Source organism: Thamnophis elegans, chromosome 7 (assembly GCF_009769535.1).
Source record: "Thamnophis elegans isolate rThaEle1 chromosome 7, rThaEle1.pri, whole genome shotgun sequence".
Classification (NCBI taxonomy): domain Eukaryota; kingdom Metazoa; phylum Chordata; class Lepidosauria; order Squamata; family Colubridae; genus Thamnophis; species Thamnophis elegans.
In genome coordinates this window covers 34,506,002-34,521,069 of record NC_045547.1, presented here as the reverse complement: position 1 = coordinate 34,521,069, position 15,068 = coordinate 34,506,002, and the positions used below count along the sequence as shown (strand labels likewise).

The 15,068-nt window shown below is 35.8% G+C and overlaps 1 protein-coding gene across 1 annotated transcript in view; it reads right to left on the bottom strand.

The window, feature by feature from the left end:
- Positions 1-15,068, bottom strand: part of GRIN2B (glutamate ionotropic receptor NMDA type subunit 2B) — a 233,551-nt gene that overhangs the window by 32,246 nt on the left and 186,237 nt on the right. Inside the window, exons 4-7 of the mRNA XM_032221467.1 lie at positions 11,793-12,001; positions 9,404-9,575; positions 8,377-8,530; positions 4,419-4,544 (exon numbers count right to left, since the gene is read on the bottom strand). Of these exons, the coding sequence (XP_032077358.1) occupies positions 4,419-4,544; positions 8,377-8,530; positions 9,404-9,575; positions 11,793-12,001 (661 nt within the window). The remainder of the gene's footprint in view (positions 1-4,418; positions 4,545-8,376; positions 8,531-9,403; positions 9,576-11,792; positions 12,002-15,068) is intronic.

Below are 15,068 nucleotides of genomic sequence, written 5' to 3'. Positions count from 1 at the left end.
CTTCCTGCATTTGTACAGAACTTAGTTGAACCAATTCCCTAGTGTCTATTAATACATGCAGCAACTTGGACTGACTTTCAATAAGAATTGAACGAATGTATCTAATGACAAATCTGGCGTCTCTATATGCAATTCAGATGAGATGTTATTATGAGAAACATTCATTTTGCATTTCATGGGTTTTTGAAAATTCAACAGTAAGGTTTTTCATCAACATTTATTTTTGCATACAAATTAATTTATAGCTGCTTGTAATTTGCATTTTTAAAATCTGAATATGCAAGTGCGGGCCATTTAAAAGAAAGAAATACTGCAAATGAAATACTTCATACTTGTTTATTACATTGAAACACTACTGAAAATTGTGCATTACTTCAGAGTTATGTAGTATAGAATTCCCATGTGCTCTCGGCATTTTTAAAAAATAAAAGCCTGTGGATTGGGGTGATAGAAGCACGACTAGGATTCTGAATGCATATTTACCTTTAAAAACAAAAGATCACACCATGGTCTACCTTGTTACTAAATCTTCATACACAATTATCAGATGCTGATAATAAGTGTTTCATGACCAATTACCAGCTATGGATTGCTTGTTTTTATGGGTTTCCCACACCTTCATTTGTTAGCTTATTGTGTTCCACCTCTACCTTACCATGCAAAATTTTTAATATGGACAAAAAGTTAAATTTAAGATTTGGAATACATTTTCTCACAACATAGCATATTTATGCAACTACCTTCCTTCAAAAATAAATATTTATAAACACTTTATCACAAAAAAGGTAGCACCAGGTTTTTGATACACTTATTTGTTTTGCCATAACTGCAGTGCAACATTCACAGAAATTCAAAATGTAAAGGATGACATTATTTCAGTGAGCACATTATGTAAGGAGCGCAATCCAAATATGTTTTTTTGGAATGCACAGAGAATAGATTTCTGAAAAATTATACTATATAGGATTACAAGGGAGTGGACGGATGTTTCACAGAATCTTCAACCATATTATTTTGAAATAAACCACTAAACCGTTGGTGGAGCAAAAAGTCTGTAGAGGTTCTCAGTCATCCAGGTCATGGTTGAACCAAAAATGCTTTTTCAAGAGGCAACTGGACTTTCTTGTTTTCCATTCTTCCATTCCCCACTATCCTGTCAGAGCTGAAGAAGCTTCTTCAATGAGAAGTGAAACGTCTTCAAAAGAAAAAACAAAGTCCAGTTGCCTCTTGAAAAATCACCTTTGTGACCTTGCTGCAGCAATTAATTCTGAGGAAATTGTAGGAACATTTACCTAATTACAAGCTAAAAATAAATGGAAATTAGTAATTATATTAAGAATGGATTATTTATAATATTATATCATCATCATCATCATCATCATCAACAGATGAAAGAGCCGAGGTGGCGCAGTGGTTAAATGCAGCACTGCAGGCTACTTCAGCTGACTGCAGTTCTGTAGTTCGGCTGTTCAAATCTCACCGGCTCAGGGTTGACTCAGCCTTCCATCCTTCCGAGGTGGGTAAAATGAGGACCCAGATTGTTGTTGGGGGCAATATGCTGACTCTGTAAACCGCTTAGAGAGGGCTGAAAGCCCTATGAAGCGGTATATAAATCTAACTGCTATTGCTATCAACATCATCATCATCATTTTAGCCATTGTCTATCCACTGCAGGATGGAGACCTCTTCCGCATATTTCCAATACGGCCCTGAGCTTTCTTTTACCAATTGGCCCTGCAATGTCATCGATCCATCTTATTTCAGGTCACTTTCGTGGATGCTTTTTATCAAATGGGGGTCCATTCTAAGACTTGGTCTATCCGTCATCAGTTGTTCTCGCTATGTGACCAGTCCATTTCCTTTTCAATGGAACGAACAAACGTTTGTTCTTTGATCTATATGCAGATCCTTCTGTCTTGTCTTGTAATGCTGAACATGTATCTTTCCATGTGCCTTTCATAGCTTTTGTATCGATTGTGAGGTTAGTGTCCATGTTTCATTGGCATATGTTAGAGCAAGTAACGCACACTGATCACAAGCTTTTCTCTTCAGGCATAGGGGGAGGTTGTTGCTGAAAATTATGCTTAGCTTGCTGAATGCCTGCCAACCACATTTAACCCGGCATTCAATTTCCTTTATTGTATCATCTTCCATTGAGATCTGTTGGCCAAGGTATATGTAGTGGTCTACTATGTCTAGTTCTTCTCCAGATATAAATTATTTTCTTTCTTTACTGAATTTGTTAAACATAACCTGGTTCTTTTTCAGGTTTATTTTTAAGCCAAATGGTTCTCCTTCTTCATGCAGCTCTTATATGTCTTTGTAGCTCTTGTGAGAAGAGAATAACTTCATCTGCAAAACTTAAGTGATTTAAATAAGTGCCATTGATTTTTGTTCCATCTATTGCCCAGTCTAGTGTGCATACTTCTTCAGGGCAGGCTGAGAAAAGGGTAGGTGATATGGTATCACCTTGTCATACACCTTGTTCTATGTTGATTTCTACTTTAAAATCATTACTGCAAATTGTCACCATTGTTTTTTTTTATATTGATTGTAGTAAGTTTATGTAAGCAGTGTCTACACCTTGGTTGAACAATGCATTAATTATTGCTTGCTGGAATACTGAGTCAAATGCCTTTTTGTAGTCAATGAAAGCTATGCATAGAGGCATAGTGTACTTGCTGTGCCTTTCAATGCCTTGCTGAACAACCTGGACGTGATCCATTGGGCTGTAGCCACAATATTTTATAAATACTTATATAACACAAGAATAATCTTAAACACATTGTTTTCTATCAAAAAATATACAGAATCATATTACCATATCCACCATTATCACAAAGGTCTTATTCAAAGCATTTTTCTCACAACAATAATTACATTACCAATTCCTTTATAGGGAGGGCATCATTTAGCCAAAATGTGTGTTGTCATTGTTACTTATTCATTCTGCTGTCTATCTTCCACATAATTGATTCCTTGTGTATACATACCGGTCAGTGGTGGGTTTCAGAAATTTTTAGAACCTCTTCTGTAGGTGTGGCCTGCTTTGTGGGAGTGGCCAGCCATGTGACCGGGTAGGAGTGGCTTGGCAGCCATGTGACTGGGTAGGAGTGGCCAACATGTAAAATGTGGTGAAACTTACTTAACAACGCTCTTGTTTAGCAACCAAAATGTTGGCTCAGAAACTGTGGCATTTGAAGTACGCAAGTATTAAAGCTATCAAGTTACGAGACCCTTGCACCCCTAACCCTTTAGAAAGAAAACCTCAGGGGTGTTCAAACTTGACAGCTTTAAGACTTGTGGACTTCAACTCCCAGAATTCCTCCTCTCACTCTTCATCTTGATGATGTGTGGATAGGCGAGGGGGGGGGGAGCTGGAACCGGTTCTAAACAGCACTGTAGATTTGTGGAACCTCTTCTATAGAAGAGGTTAGAACTGGCAGGAACCCACCTCTGATACCGGTACTGTGTACATTAATGTGTATAGCTCTACATACATCCTTTTAGATATGTATACTGGTCACACACACACACAATCCACAACACCTCTAACGTTGTTTTATTTTAGGCTACAATTCTATTACAACTGTCTTTTTTTTCAAGATGTAGAAAGGTGGTGACATAAATCTGCTTATGGCAAACTCAACAAGCACCTGAAAAGATGTTCCAGAAACATTCCTTTCTAAATAGGTTAGCACTATTGTCCTAGAGATAAAACAGAACATACTAAGGAGGGGACCATTTAACAGTTTAGCGAAGCCACGGCAGCACCCAGTTCTCTTTCTGTTTTAGTTCTCTAATCATAGATCAATTTGTCAGTCTTGCTCCCTTCATTTTTACTTCTCCCCTTCCCCACTATTACAGAGTTTCCGTAATTTATGGTTTTTCATCTTTTGAATTTATTTCATTCCATTTTTCCATCAATTTGAAAATACGTGGAAAGATTAGCAGAAGCAAGGCAGGGAAACTAATAAAAGCTTTCAAATATCCATCAAGTAATTAGGGATACAAATAATATGCATAACAAAACAGGAAAGTATTATATACTTGTTAGTATCTCCAACTAAATTAATATTTCAATTTGACAATAACATTACTTTAGAAACATTGCAAAACATATGCAAAGAATTTGGCTTCTAGTTTCTAATCTTGCTAGAAACATTTCAGTATCTTGTGTTGCAGAGCTGCTTTATCATCCAAAGAGATCCATTCAGTTTTGCTGCTACTATTCTTTTTTTTTTCCTTTAGGCATGAGGAAAAAGGTGTTTACATGGCTGATTCCTGGAGAATATTTATTTATGCGGTCACTAAGAGTTGACACCAACCATGGTTGACATGCATATCAATGGAGAAGATGTATCTTTCTGTCCAATATGGATTATAAAGATTGCATGATAAAAGATGTGTCTCCTTACCTCTGCCATCAGCCAGACACCGATTGTATCCCACAGGGCTGAAGTACTCAAAGACAAAGACAGCCACCGCAGAGATTATAAGCAGCATTACAAACATCATCACCCACACATCAGCACTGAATGGCTCTGGACAGAAAAGGACAGGTAATTATTTCACAGGAACCTTTCCAGAATACTCCAGAGTGCAAATCACTAGACATCTAATTATAGCTTCTGAAATAGCTTGACTAAACTTATAGATGGATCTTATGTATCATTTAAAATGTTGTGAACCAAACCTCAATGTGGAGTTGTTTTCTTATATTTCTGTTACATTATGTGACAGTGGCGAATATCTGTAGCTCAGGTGTAGTATGAGGGTGGAGATTCATTCTCTGAGCTTGTGGGTTGGTTTCCGAACATTTTGTTGCCAGGCTAGCTAACATCTTCAATGGAGTTCAGTGCTCAAGGACAGTGATGACAAACCTTTTCGGCACTGAGTGCCCAAACTGGAACATGTGTACATGCATGCCAGACCCATACAAATGAAATAAACAAACATAAACACAAACCCCCAGAAACTCAAAGACCAGCTGGCCAGTGCACATGTGCTCGCCAGCCATCTGGTCTTCTGGTTTCCGGTGTGTACATGCGAGCAGGCCAGCTGGTCTTCGCACGTGCCAGATCAGCTGATCTTCAGGTTTCTGGGGCTCCAGCACACACAAAGATCAGCTGGCTGGCATGCATGTGCGCACCGGAAACTAGAAGATCAGCTGGCAATGGTGTACATGCCCATAGGAGAGCTCTGCATGCCACCTCTGGCATGCATGCCATAGGTTCATCATCATGGCCCTAGGATGTTACCTAGCCTGGTAACAAAACATTCAGAAACAAACTCACAAACTCGGAGAACGAACCTCCACTCTCATCTGTTACATTATTCTAGAACTCCTAGTTATGGGAAAGAGGGAGCAATCATTAATGGCACCATTAAGCCCCATTAAGCTATATTTTAGCAGATATATATTTAGCATCATTTGTATGTTTTCAAGTATTTCTTCCCCATAAGAATTTGAAGTTGGCTTTTATAAAAATGAATGCTGAAATGTATAGGAAGCTAAAGTATCCACTCAGTATTACATTCTGCCATCTGACTTTCCCAAATTGCAGCATTCTCGGCATCCTGCCTGAACATTGCATTAAGCACAAAGACCTACTCAATCACAGGGTTGTTGGGTTTTGTTTTGTTTTTTTCAAATCTCCAATTTTGTGTCTTTAACAAAATTAAATGCAAAAGTAGACAAAGAATCCAAAGAAACCTAAGTACAAGTAAAAGTTTGTGGAACATAGAGGAATATATCTTATTGAGAATCTTAGCAGTTTTCAATGTCATTAATCACACTAGCATTCCGAATTTGCCATTCTGGCTGGGTCTAGGAACGTATATGTGATTCTACTCCTACATACCAAAAAGGTTTTCTTTCCTGCTTGCTCTTGGTTTATAGATTTGGAGTAAGTCACTGGATTTCTCTCAATAAATATATTGATATATAATTATGTTTCCCTTCCTATCTAATCCCTAGAAGGCATCAGAACTTTTAAATCAATATTTGGGAAATTGGGATAGGTGAAATGTTAAAACACTGAAACTTTTATCAAGATAAAACTGAAATATTGATCAATAGAAAAGCCTACCAATGATTAATGATGTGACGTATTTTGAAACAAATCATTCTGTTTCCAAAGAATAAGCTTCAGAGTATCAGGATGTTTTTGGATTTGGACTGAATTCTAGGTGGTCCAGTAGAAAGCAATAAATGGGAGCATCTTTGATTAGATTTAGTTAGTGAAGCAAATGCACCATTTTTATAGCAAAAACATAAAGGTCTATTGTCTATTATGTAAGATACATGACAATAGATTATTAATAATATATATATATATATCAATGTGTGTGTGCATGAATATATATCAAAAGGTAGATAGTAGATGATAGATAGATAGATAGATAGATAGATAGATAGATAGATGGATGGATGGATGGATGGATGGATGGATGGATGGATGGATGGATGGAAGGTAGGTAGGTAGGTAGGTAGGTAGGTAGATAGATAGATAGATAGATAGATAGATAGATAGATAGATAGATAGATAGATGTAGGTAGGTAGGTAGGTAGGTAGGTAGGTAGGTAGGTAGGTAGGTAGACAGACAGACAGATAGACAGACAGATAAGAGATAGGGCTACAGATAGAGGTAGAGGTAAGTAGGTGGGTGGGTGGGTGGATGGATGGATGGATGGATGGATATAGATAGATAGATAGATAGATAGATAAGAGATAGGGATAGAGATAGAGATAGAGGTAGAGGTAGAGGTAGGTAGGTAGGTAGGTAGGTAGGTAGGTAGGTAGGTAGGTAGGTAGATAGATAGATAGATAGATAGATAGATAGATAGATAGATAGATAGATAGATAGATAGATAGATAGATAGATGTAAGAGAGAGACAGAGAGACAGAGGCAGAGACAGATATAGATATAATTTGATATCTCTGCCCTTTTTTGCAAAAGATTGAAAATATAAGGAACCTGGTCTTAATACAGCCTCAAAACTTACCTTTTTTATTTAAAAAAATTCTAAATATCTATGACTAGAAAATTCTGTCTCATCTATAAAATGTCAAGTGTGACTTCTGGCAATCAAAGAATGGCCCATCTCTGCTCTATTTGAATGTGTTCTTCTGGGCTGCTTTTGAAAGAGTACTTGGAATGCTGTTGTCACTGCTAACAGGCCTCTTACGTATATAGAAATTGTGATTTCATGGCTGTTCATGATATATCTAGAGTTTTTCCAAATTAAGTTCAAAGTACTGGTTATAATATTTAAGTTCTGGATATTTTAAGGTTTATTAAAGGTTTATTAAAATTTGTATGCCACCCACTCCCATCGGACTCTGGGCGGCTTTTTGAGGACTGAATACCATATTCTATTGTTTATGTGCTGAAACTTGCAGAGTGAATTCTACTTTAATTTCCACCATTGTCTAATGTATAGTGACAACTGCTTAGGACAAGGCTTTCAATTTGGTTGTATCATTCTGGAGTTCCTATCATCAGGGGGATAGCTTAGGGTTTTTCCATACATAATTCCAGAGTCTAATAAAGATTGACATAATTAATAGACCCTTTATAATGCTATAATATGCAACATTTGTAGGGATTATCTAAATTATTCTGATGATATATTAACTCTTATTTATTTAAGAGACTTGCATGTTGCTGAATTCCCAAAGACATTTAGGAAACTTTTTTTAAAAAAAATATTACTATATCATTCTGTTTTGCTCTGAGGGCTTTGCCAAAATAGGTTTTATAAATCCCCAAAATAGACTGCTATATTCCAGAAATAAACTCCTGCATTTCTTTACATACAAGACAAAGTAATATTTCTGCATGGTATATTTCTGGGGCTAGCATCAGAACAGTTAGAAATCTTACTGTAACAAGCATTACCAGGCTTACGAAAGTACAGGTAAAAGAGAAACTGGAAACAATTATTTGAATATAGTTATGCAATGATATTCACTAGAAATATCTAGTTTGAGAATCTGGTGCTTGTATTTCTAAGCTAATTTCTTATTCTCTTATCATGTTGATTCCTGAATTTAGCTCAAGCTAAAACAGTGGTTCTCAACCTTCCCAATGCCCTTTAATACAGTTCCTCATGTTGTGGTGAGCCCCAGCCATAAAATTGGTGTCTTGGTTCCTAAGACCATTGGAAATATGTGTTTTCCGATGGTCTTAGGTGACCCCTGTGAAAGGGTCATTCGACCCCCAAAGAGATCCGACCCACAGGTTGAGAACCACTGAGCTAGAACTTCAACAAATCTAAGTCTGCATATAAATGTATGCTTGTTTATTTAATCAGAAAAAGAGCTGCCAACATGTTTTTCTCTGCAAGTTGCCTCCAAAAAATGCTTTACCTAAAAAGGCAGAAGGTGAGACAGTCCCATTGCTTCGTGACACCATTACACTGATTCCTGTCTCAATGAAGGGAACAGAAAAATCAACCACTTCTGAACGCTCTGCATTTATGGTGAGGGATCCCACAGCCATATAGGCACGTTTGGCAACCACCTAGGATGAGGGGAAAGAACAAAGATCATTTTTGACATGCTGGCTGCATCTTTTCTGTTCTCCATCACTTCTCTGTTTCCCATAACAGTAGAATAAGGGACTGAACATTCTTTGAGAATAATGGAAAGTTTAAAAATGTATAATACCAATATTCATGACGGTAAGTTGAATGTGTAAGCACATATGAAACACAATGGATAGACACATATTAATCACTATCTATATAACTTTCCTAGATAAATATAAAGTAAGCAATAAAATAAGTTTCCAATTTAAACCCCGATTTTAATGACAGGAGAGAGAATGCAAGGAAAAAAGTAACAATATATTCCGAGGAATAAAATTAAAAGAAGTCAAATGAGAAATATCTAATCATATCAGAGTTAATCAGTGTAATATAGCAGCTAATAGGACCTGGGAGATCAAAATCCAAGTCCACTTCAGCCTTGGAAGCTCACTTAATCAGGCACTTTCTCTCCACTCAACCGTACACACAACAGAGGAACAACTTGGAGGATGGAGTGTTGCATATGCTACCTTGAGGACTTGAGGGAAGGGGGTGGGGTATATAATTTCAACAAAAAAATTGGAACCAAAGAAAAGTATGTGGTTCAAGAATTAATGTACATATTGGAACATTCTTTCTTTTATTTGCAGTTTTCCTTTTTTTAACTTTTTACAGTTGTGTAAAGCAGGGATGGAAATCTGCAGACTTCCAGATTTTGTTGTCAGCAGACTGAGCCAAGTATGGGCTAAATTGCAGTTCAGTGATATGTATGTGTTATGTGACTGTATGTGTGCGCATGCATGCATCCACACTCAGTTTTGTAAAAAGCCTGTGATGAGATAAAACTTCAGTCTGTCTTGGCTTACCTCACCAATCATTCCATTCCATGTTCCATTGACCTTCTTTCCATGTTTACCATTGGTTACCAAATAAAGATCATAGGTGAATTTCACAAACTTGGAAATTTTTTTAAGAATATCAATACAAAACCCTTTGCAACATTTCTTGATATAGGCAGTCTCTTCATCTGTTTTATTTCTAGACAAAGACAACAAGATTTATTTTTACTGATTAAAAATATGCTATATCTGTAAACAAAAAGACATTGGTCCATGTTTGGCATCATGTTGTATTTAAACTTTTTAAAAAACGTTATTTTGATGAACACCACATCATTTTTAAAAGAATTTCCACTCTTGATTCTAAACTGAAATCTAAATCTAGCTTTCAAAGATAGCAGAAACTGAACATCTTTAGTAGAAATATTGAAAAAAACAAATTATTTTTCTTTAAGCAAAAGCAAGAAAATTCTTGCCAAAATATGATTGAGAATTGAATATTTAGCTTATTTAAAGAACTATCTTGGAATTTACACATGAACATGTATAGTAAGCAAACACAGAACTTTTAAGAGATAAGAGTTTGGGTAGGATTCCCTCCTTTCCTTTATATGCTAGGTCTGGCTTCAATTTTCCCCTGATTTCCAAATGTTGGTAGATCAGCTTTGGAGGAGAAGAGATAAGGGAAGAAAACTATGTAAGAGAAAAAAAAGCGAAGGGTCCTATGAATTCATAGATGGCCATCAAATAAATTCTAATGGAGTTTCTTTCTGGGAACAATAAAGAATGATCTCTTTCTTACTGGTACTGTCAATAATACTGTCAACTGGTACTTCTTTACTGGGATCCATATAAATTACAAATATAAGTGAGTAACAAGTTACCTGATGGGAACTAATGATCAGAGTGAAGATATGCTTGCTCCTCTAAAAGCTACATATTATTGAATTGAAAATCAAGTGTCTAATATTTAATAAAAATGGAAGGGTGCACTAAAACAACTTGAAATATATCATGAGGCAATAGTAGAACTGTAGACAGTGCACATTGAGTGAAAGCTGATGCCTCTGAATACAGGATCCTCATAGCATAGCATAGCATAGCATAACAGGATCACAATCATAGCCTATTTGAAAAACTATTGCATCAATAATGATAATTCCTGCCTTGATCTATCATAGAAATAGATATGGATTCTACAGAACAAAAACATTTAAGTTAAAATGCAATGGAGGGGATTGTCTGAGATGGACGCTCACATTACGTTCTTGGCCCAGGGTCAGAGCCCCTTTATCTAACCATTGCCTTTTGTAGTGTTTGTTTCTTCCTCCTGCCTTCAAAGATATTCCCTCTTTCCTCTACATTTATCAATATCAGGGTGGAGGACTGATCAAAAGGAGACAAAAATGAGAGGGAATCAGTTATCAAACCTGATAATCCCACCTTAAGCATCATCTAGCTATGTTAGCAGTAAAGATAATACAAGTGCCAGATAAGTAAATAGAAATAAAATAATATAAAATATATAAAAATAATAATAAAATAAAATAAAATGAAATAATAGAATAGAATAGAATAGAATAGAGTAGAGTAGAGTAGAGTAGAGTAGAGTAGAGTAGAGTAGAATAGAATAGAATAGAATAGAATAGAATAGAATAGAATACTGCATACAGGGTTGACTCAGGAAACACTTTGGATATTTTGGAAATGTTATCACTATGATGACCAAAAGAGAGCTGAGCAATAAGTGGAAGCCAAAGGCAGAGCTCTATAAGGAAAAAGGTTGGTTCCTTTCCAGACTCTTGAAAAATAAGCCACACACAAACAAAATAAATTAATTAAAACACAGCCTTAGAAAATTCCACATAAAATACCATGCAAAAATATTGGTGTAATGAAATTAGATTGATTCTGACACTCAGAACTAAGTAAAACTTGACTTTTTAATTCCCTGTTTTTCTATAGCTGATTTTGCATTCCTTGATATAATACCGTACCATTTGAGTTAAGGCTGGCTCTGACCCTGCTGGATTTTCAGAAAACCCTTAAGACCTGGCTATTTTCCCAGGCATGGGGGCTTGGAGAGCAGGAGAGCCTAAGAAAAGTGGTTTTATTATTTTCCTTGGTTACCATTTTATGCCCCATTGTGTTTGTTCTAATTCTTTTTATGTTATTTTTGCAGGTAAACATTGTTAGCCACCAGGAATCATGTTTGCAAGATAAAGAGCCATATAAATCTATTATAAATAAATAAATAAAATACCCACCACTGAAAAACCCACTTGATGCAGATAATGCTCCAGAATGGCGTGAGATAAAATGAATTAAACATGACTCCTCTGTAGCTGTATTGCCATTGTTGCAGGAAGAAACATGCTGAAAAGAACGAATTACAAAAGATTTTGTTGGTACCTACTCTGATACAATTCGTTTTTGACATGGAACCGTGTTCCTCATGCAGGTGCCACTTAATGGGTCCACATTTTCCACAATAACAAAAGGTGCTTCTTCAAGGGTCACTATGCTAAGATGGTCATCCTCACGTTCCTCACAGTTTGGATATAGCTCAGAACGTGGCCACACGTAATACTTCATCTTGAGGCGTTTGTCCTTCCACCATCCCACCTGAAATGATACGCAAAGAAAGAAAGATATCATTGCTAAAATCATGCTTCAAATTTTAGTTCAGAAGGAACAACTGAATACATACCTACAGAATGCAGAAAAATGATGTCTAAACCAAGAATTCATCAGGTCTATTTATAGATTTCATGTGCTTGTTAGTATTATTTATATTCTTGTTTTCTGTCAGTTATGCTCAAGACAACTAATTATATTCCAGTCAAAACCAGATAATCAAAACCAATAATCTATCTTTATTACTTTGAACCTAAAGCAATACTTTAAAATAAAACTTCATCTGAAATAGTTCTGGCTGTTTTTCAAAAGCAATAGAGCTAAATGGAACCTCTCTCTCAGAAAAAAACAATTGACCATTGACAAAAAAGACCCTCTTTTACTCCTCGTACATCTAATATCAGGAGAATTTAAAATAAGGCCCGAAGCTGATCTCAATAACAGGTTCAGGTGATTTTTTTTCAGATGAGCTGAAGTACCAGGGGCTTTAGAAATCAGAAAGTATCAAGACAATTGTACTAAAATACTATAAAAGATGCAAGCTCCCATTTGAGGGCTTGGCTTTGACAAGCCAGGTTTAAAGTCTCTCCCTTACATAATTCTTCATGTAATTTAGCATGGAAGTAAGTAGGTTGGATAGACAGATGAGATCAACTTCAATTTTTCCAGGGAAGTATATAGTTAATAGGCCATCAGCTAAAATGCCTGCAGCCATCACTGTTTTTAACCTCTACCATTCCAGGTGCTTGCATGAAGCTGCAAACCTGATTTTTGCATAATTTGAGCTTGTGAAAATAACTATGTGTGAGTTAGGTTGACAAGCAAACAAACAAATGAAAAGTTGCATACCTATTCTTATATGAAATGCTAGAAAAGCAAGAAAAATTAGTGGACAAATTTCATATTAAGAAATGAAAACTTTTCCACATAAAATCTCATTTCTAGGTTGAATTTATTGAGTATTTGCATTTCTTAACCATTAATTTGGTTTTTTATCATCTCAAATGTAAAGCAAGTGGTTAATTTTCTGAAGCATATGGTAACATTTTAAATCAGGGCTGTCAAACTCACGTCCCGCGGGCCAGATGCATCATGCGCTGCCCACACCAGGTTTAGTGAAGGGGGGAAAATCCCGATATGTCATGTGATGCCACCGTGACAATGCAAGTTTGACACCCCAGTTTTAAAAGATGCTCAGATGAGGTAGTAGTAAAGTATGAAATACTACAGTTCCTGAGTTACTACAATTACTAAATATTTTTCTATAAGCATATCTATTAAACAGGATCCTTTAAAAAAATAGTTTCTTTCTATGTGACTGAATTAAAACTGATGATCCCCAACATGCAATATTTCTTTAAGATATGCCCAAATATCATGTATAGCATTTTTCACACATAAAAACTATTGCACTTGTATCTGTATTCACTATCTTCTTTAACACTAATTATAATCTTGGTTAGCAAATATCATCCAAGAAGCCATAGGCTCAATGAATCTAAAATAAACTCTTGTTTGCGGTAGATGCATTTCTCTACCTTCTCCCACAGTGCTTCAGTTGCGGCAAACTGACAGCAAGGGTGATATGGGTGGAAGACTGCCATCAACTCCAGTTGTTTCTTCTGTATCTGCTCTATGAGCTTCAGTTCCCTGTGGCTGTCAATTCACTCTTTTCTGCTACATCTGTTGTTTCAGAATCACTAAACAAAAACACCTTTTTTAGTTGCAAGAGGTTACTTTTGTATAGTCAAGAATTTTCTGGTGTTTTAATAATAGCACCCAATGCTATCATTAAACATTTATTGCTTCTTTAAAGCCTTGATTTTATTTTTTTAAGACAAAATCCAATGTGAACTATGTGAATACCTCATTTCAAGAAATAGAAAGTCATTTATATGCATCGGTGACATTCTTACAAGGTCCCAAAGGATATTGATTCTGTGACAATAGAAGACTTAAGCGCTGAAAGGCATTAGGTCAACTCTTCAGTTATTTCAGGAAGTGGCATGAAGTGGTATGAACGGTCTTTACTTTCTCTTAAGAAGCGACTACTATCATTCTCAGAAAAATTGTTTCTTAATGCTATTTCATCCCACTTAACATCTCATTTATTTACAACGTTAAACGGGTATGTAATGCATATGTTTATGTATGTCTATGCACATATACTTTCCTTGCCCAAATTTTTCAGTTCTGTACAAAAGAGGAGGAGATGGGAATTATCGCCATTATCCTTTGAAATTTCTGCCTTAAAGATGAAATCAGCCACAATTATTTGTCTTGTCAATTTCTGCAATGTACCTCATACATTTTAGGATCCAAAATATCAAGAACAACTATGATGTAATATCAGTTGGCATTAGTAAGATCATCTCCTAATTTCAGGGACTTAAACAGAATTCATCTCTCTGCAGAGCTGGCTTTTGTGATTGTGTTCTGAGATAATTATAGAAGTACATGGTTCTATTTAACTAATTTTATTAAAGGTTGATAAAAGTTTTCTTTAATGAATTAATAAAGAGAAATATCGAGCCCATCCAAATATCAGATTGTAAATGATTTATTTGGCTCTAGGCCAGCCAGTTGAGGGTGATTAGGCAATTGCTATATTATTTGACTTTTTCTGCCATTACTTTCTTGTCATTTCCTCAGAAAACCTCCCTGTCTATCTTTCTGCTATTTTTTTTTTTTGCTGTTCTATAGAATACATCACTGAAATGATCAGCTAGCTATAGGTGAAAGATATGCTAGAAATCTGTTTCCAAATATTTAGAAATTACATTGGTCAAAAGAGATTAATGTTGCTTGTAGAATTAATTAGCATGAAAAATGTCCATGAGCCTTGAGCTAACTTAAAACAGGATGTGCTAAACACCTTGCAGTTATTAATGGGATTTCAGTTTGACAAAATAGGATAGCTACATAGCCAAAGATCATTACTGCTTCTTATTTACCAAAGTGGCTATACAAGAATTTAATGTTATAAGGAGAAAACGATATTTTTTAGTGTCTATGCTCACTTCTATAATACAAATAATCATTTCCCAGAAATGAT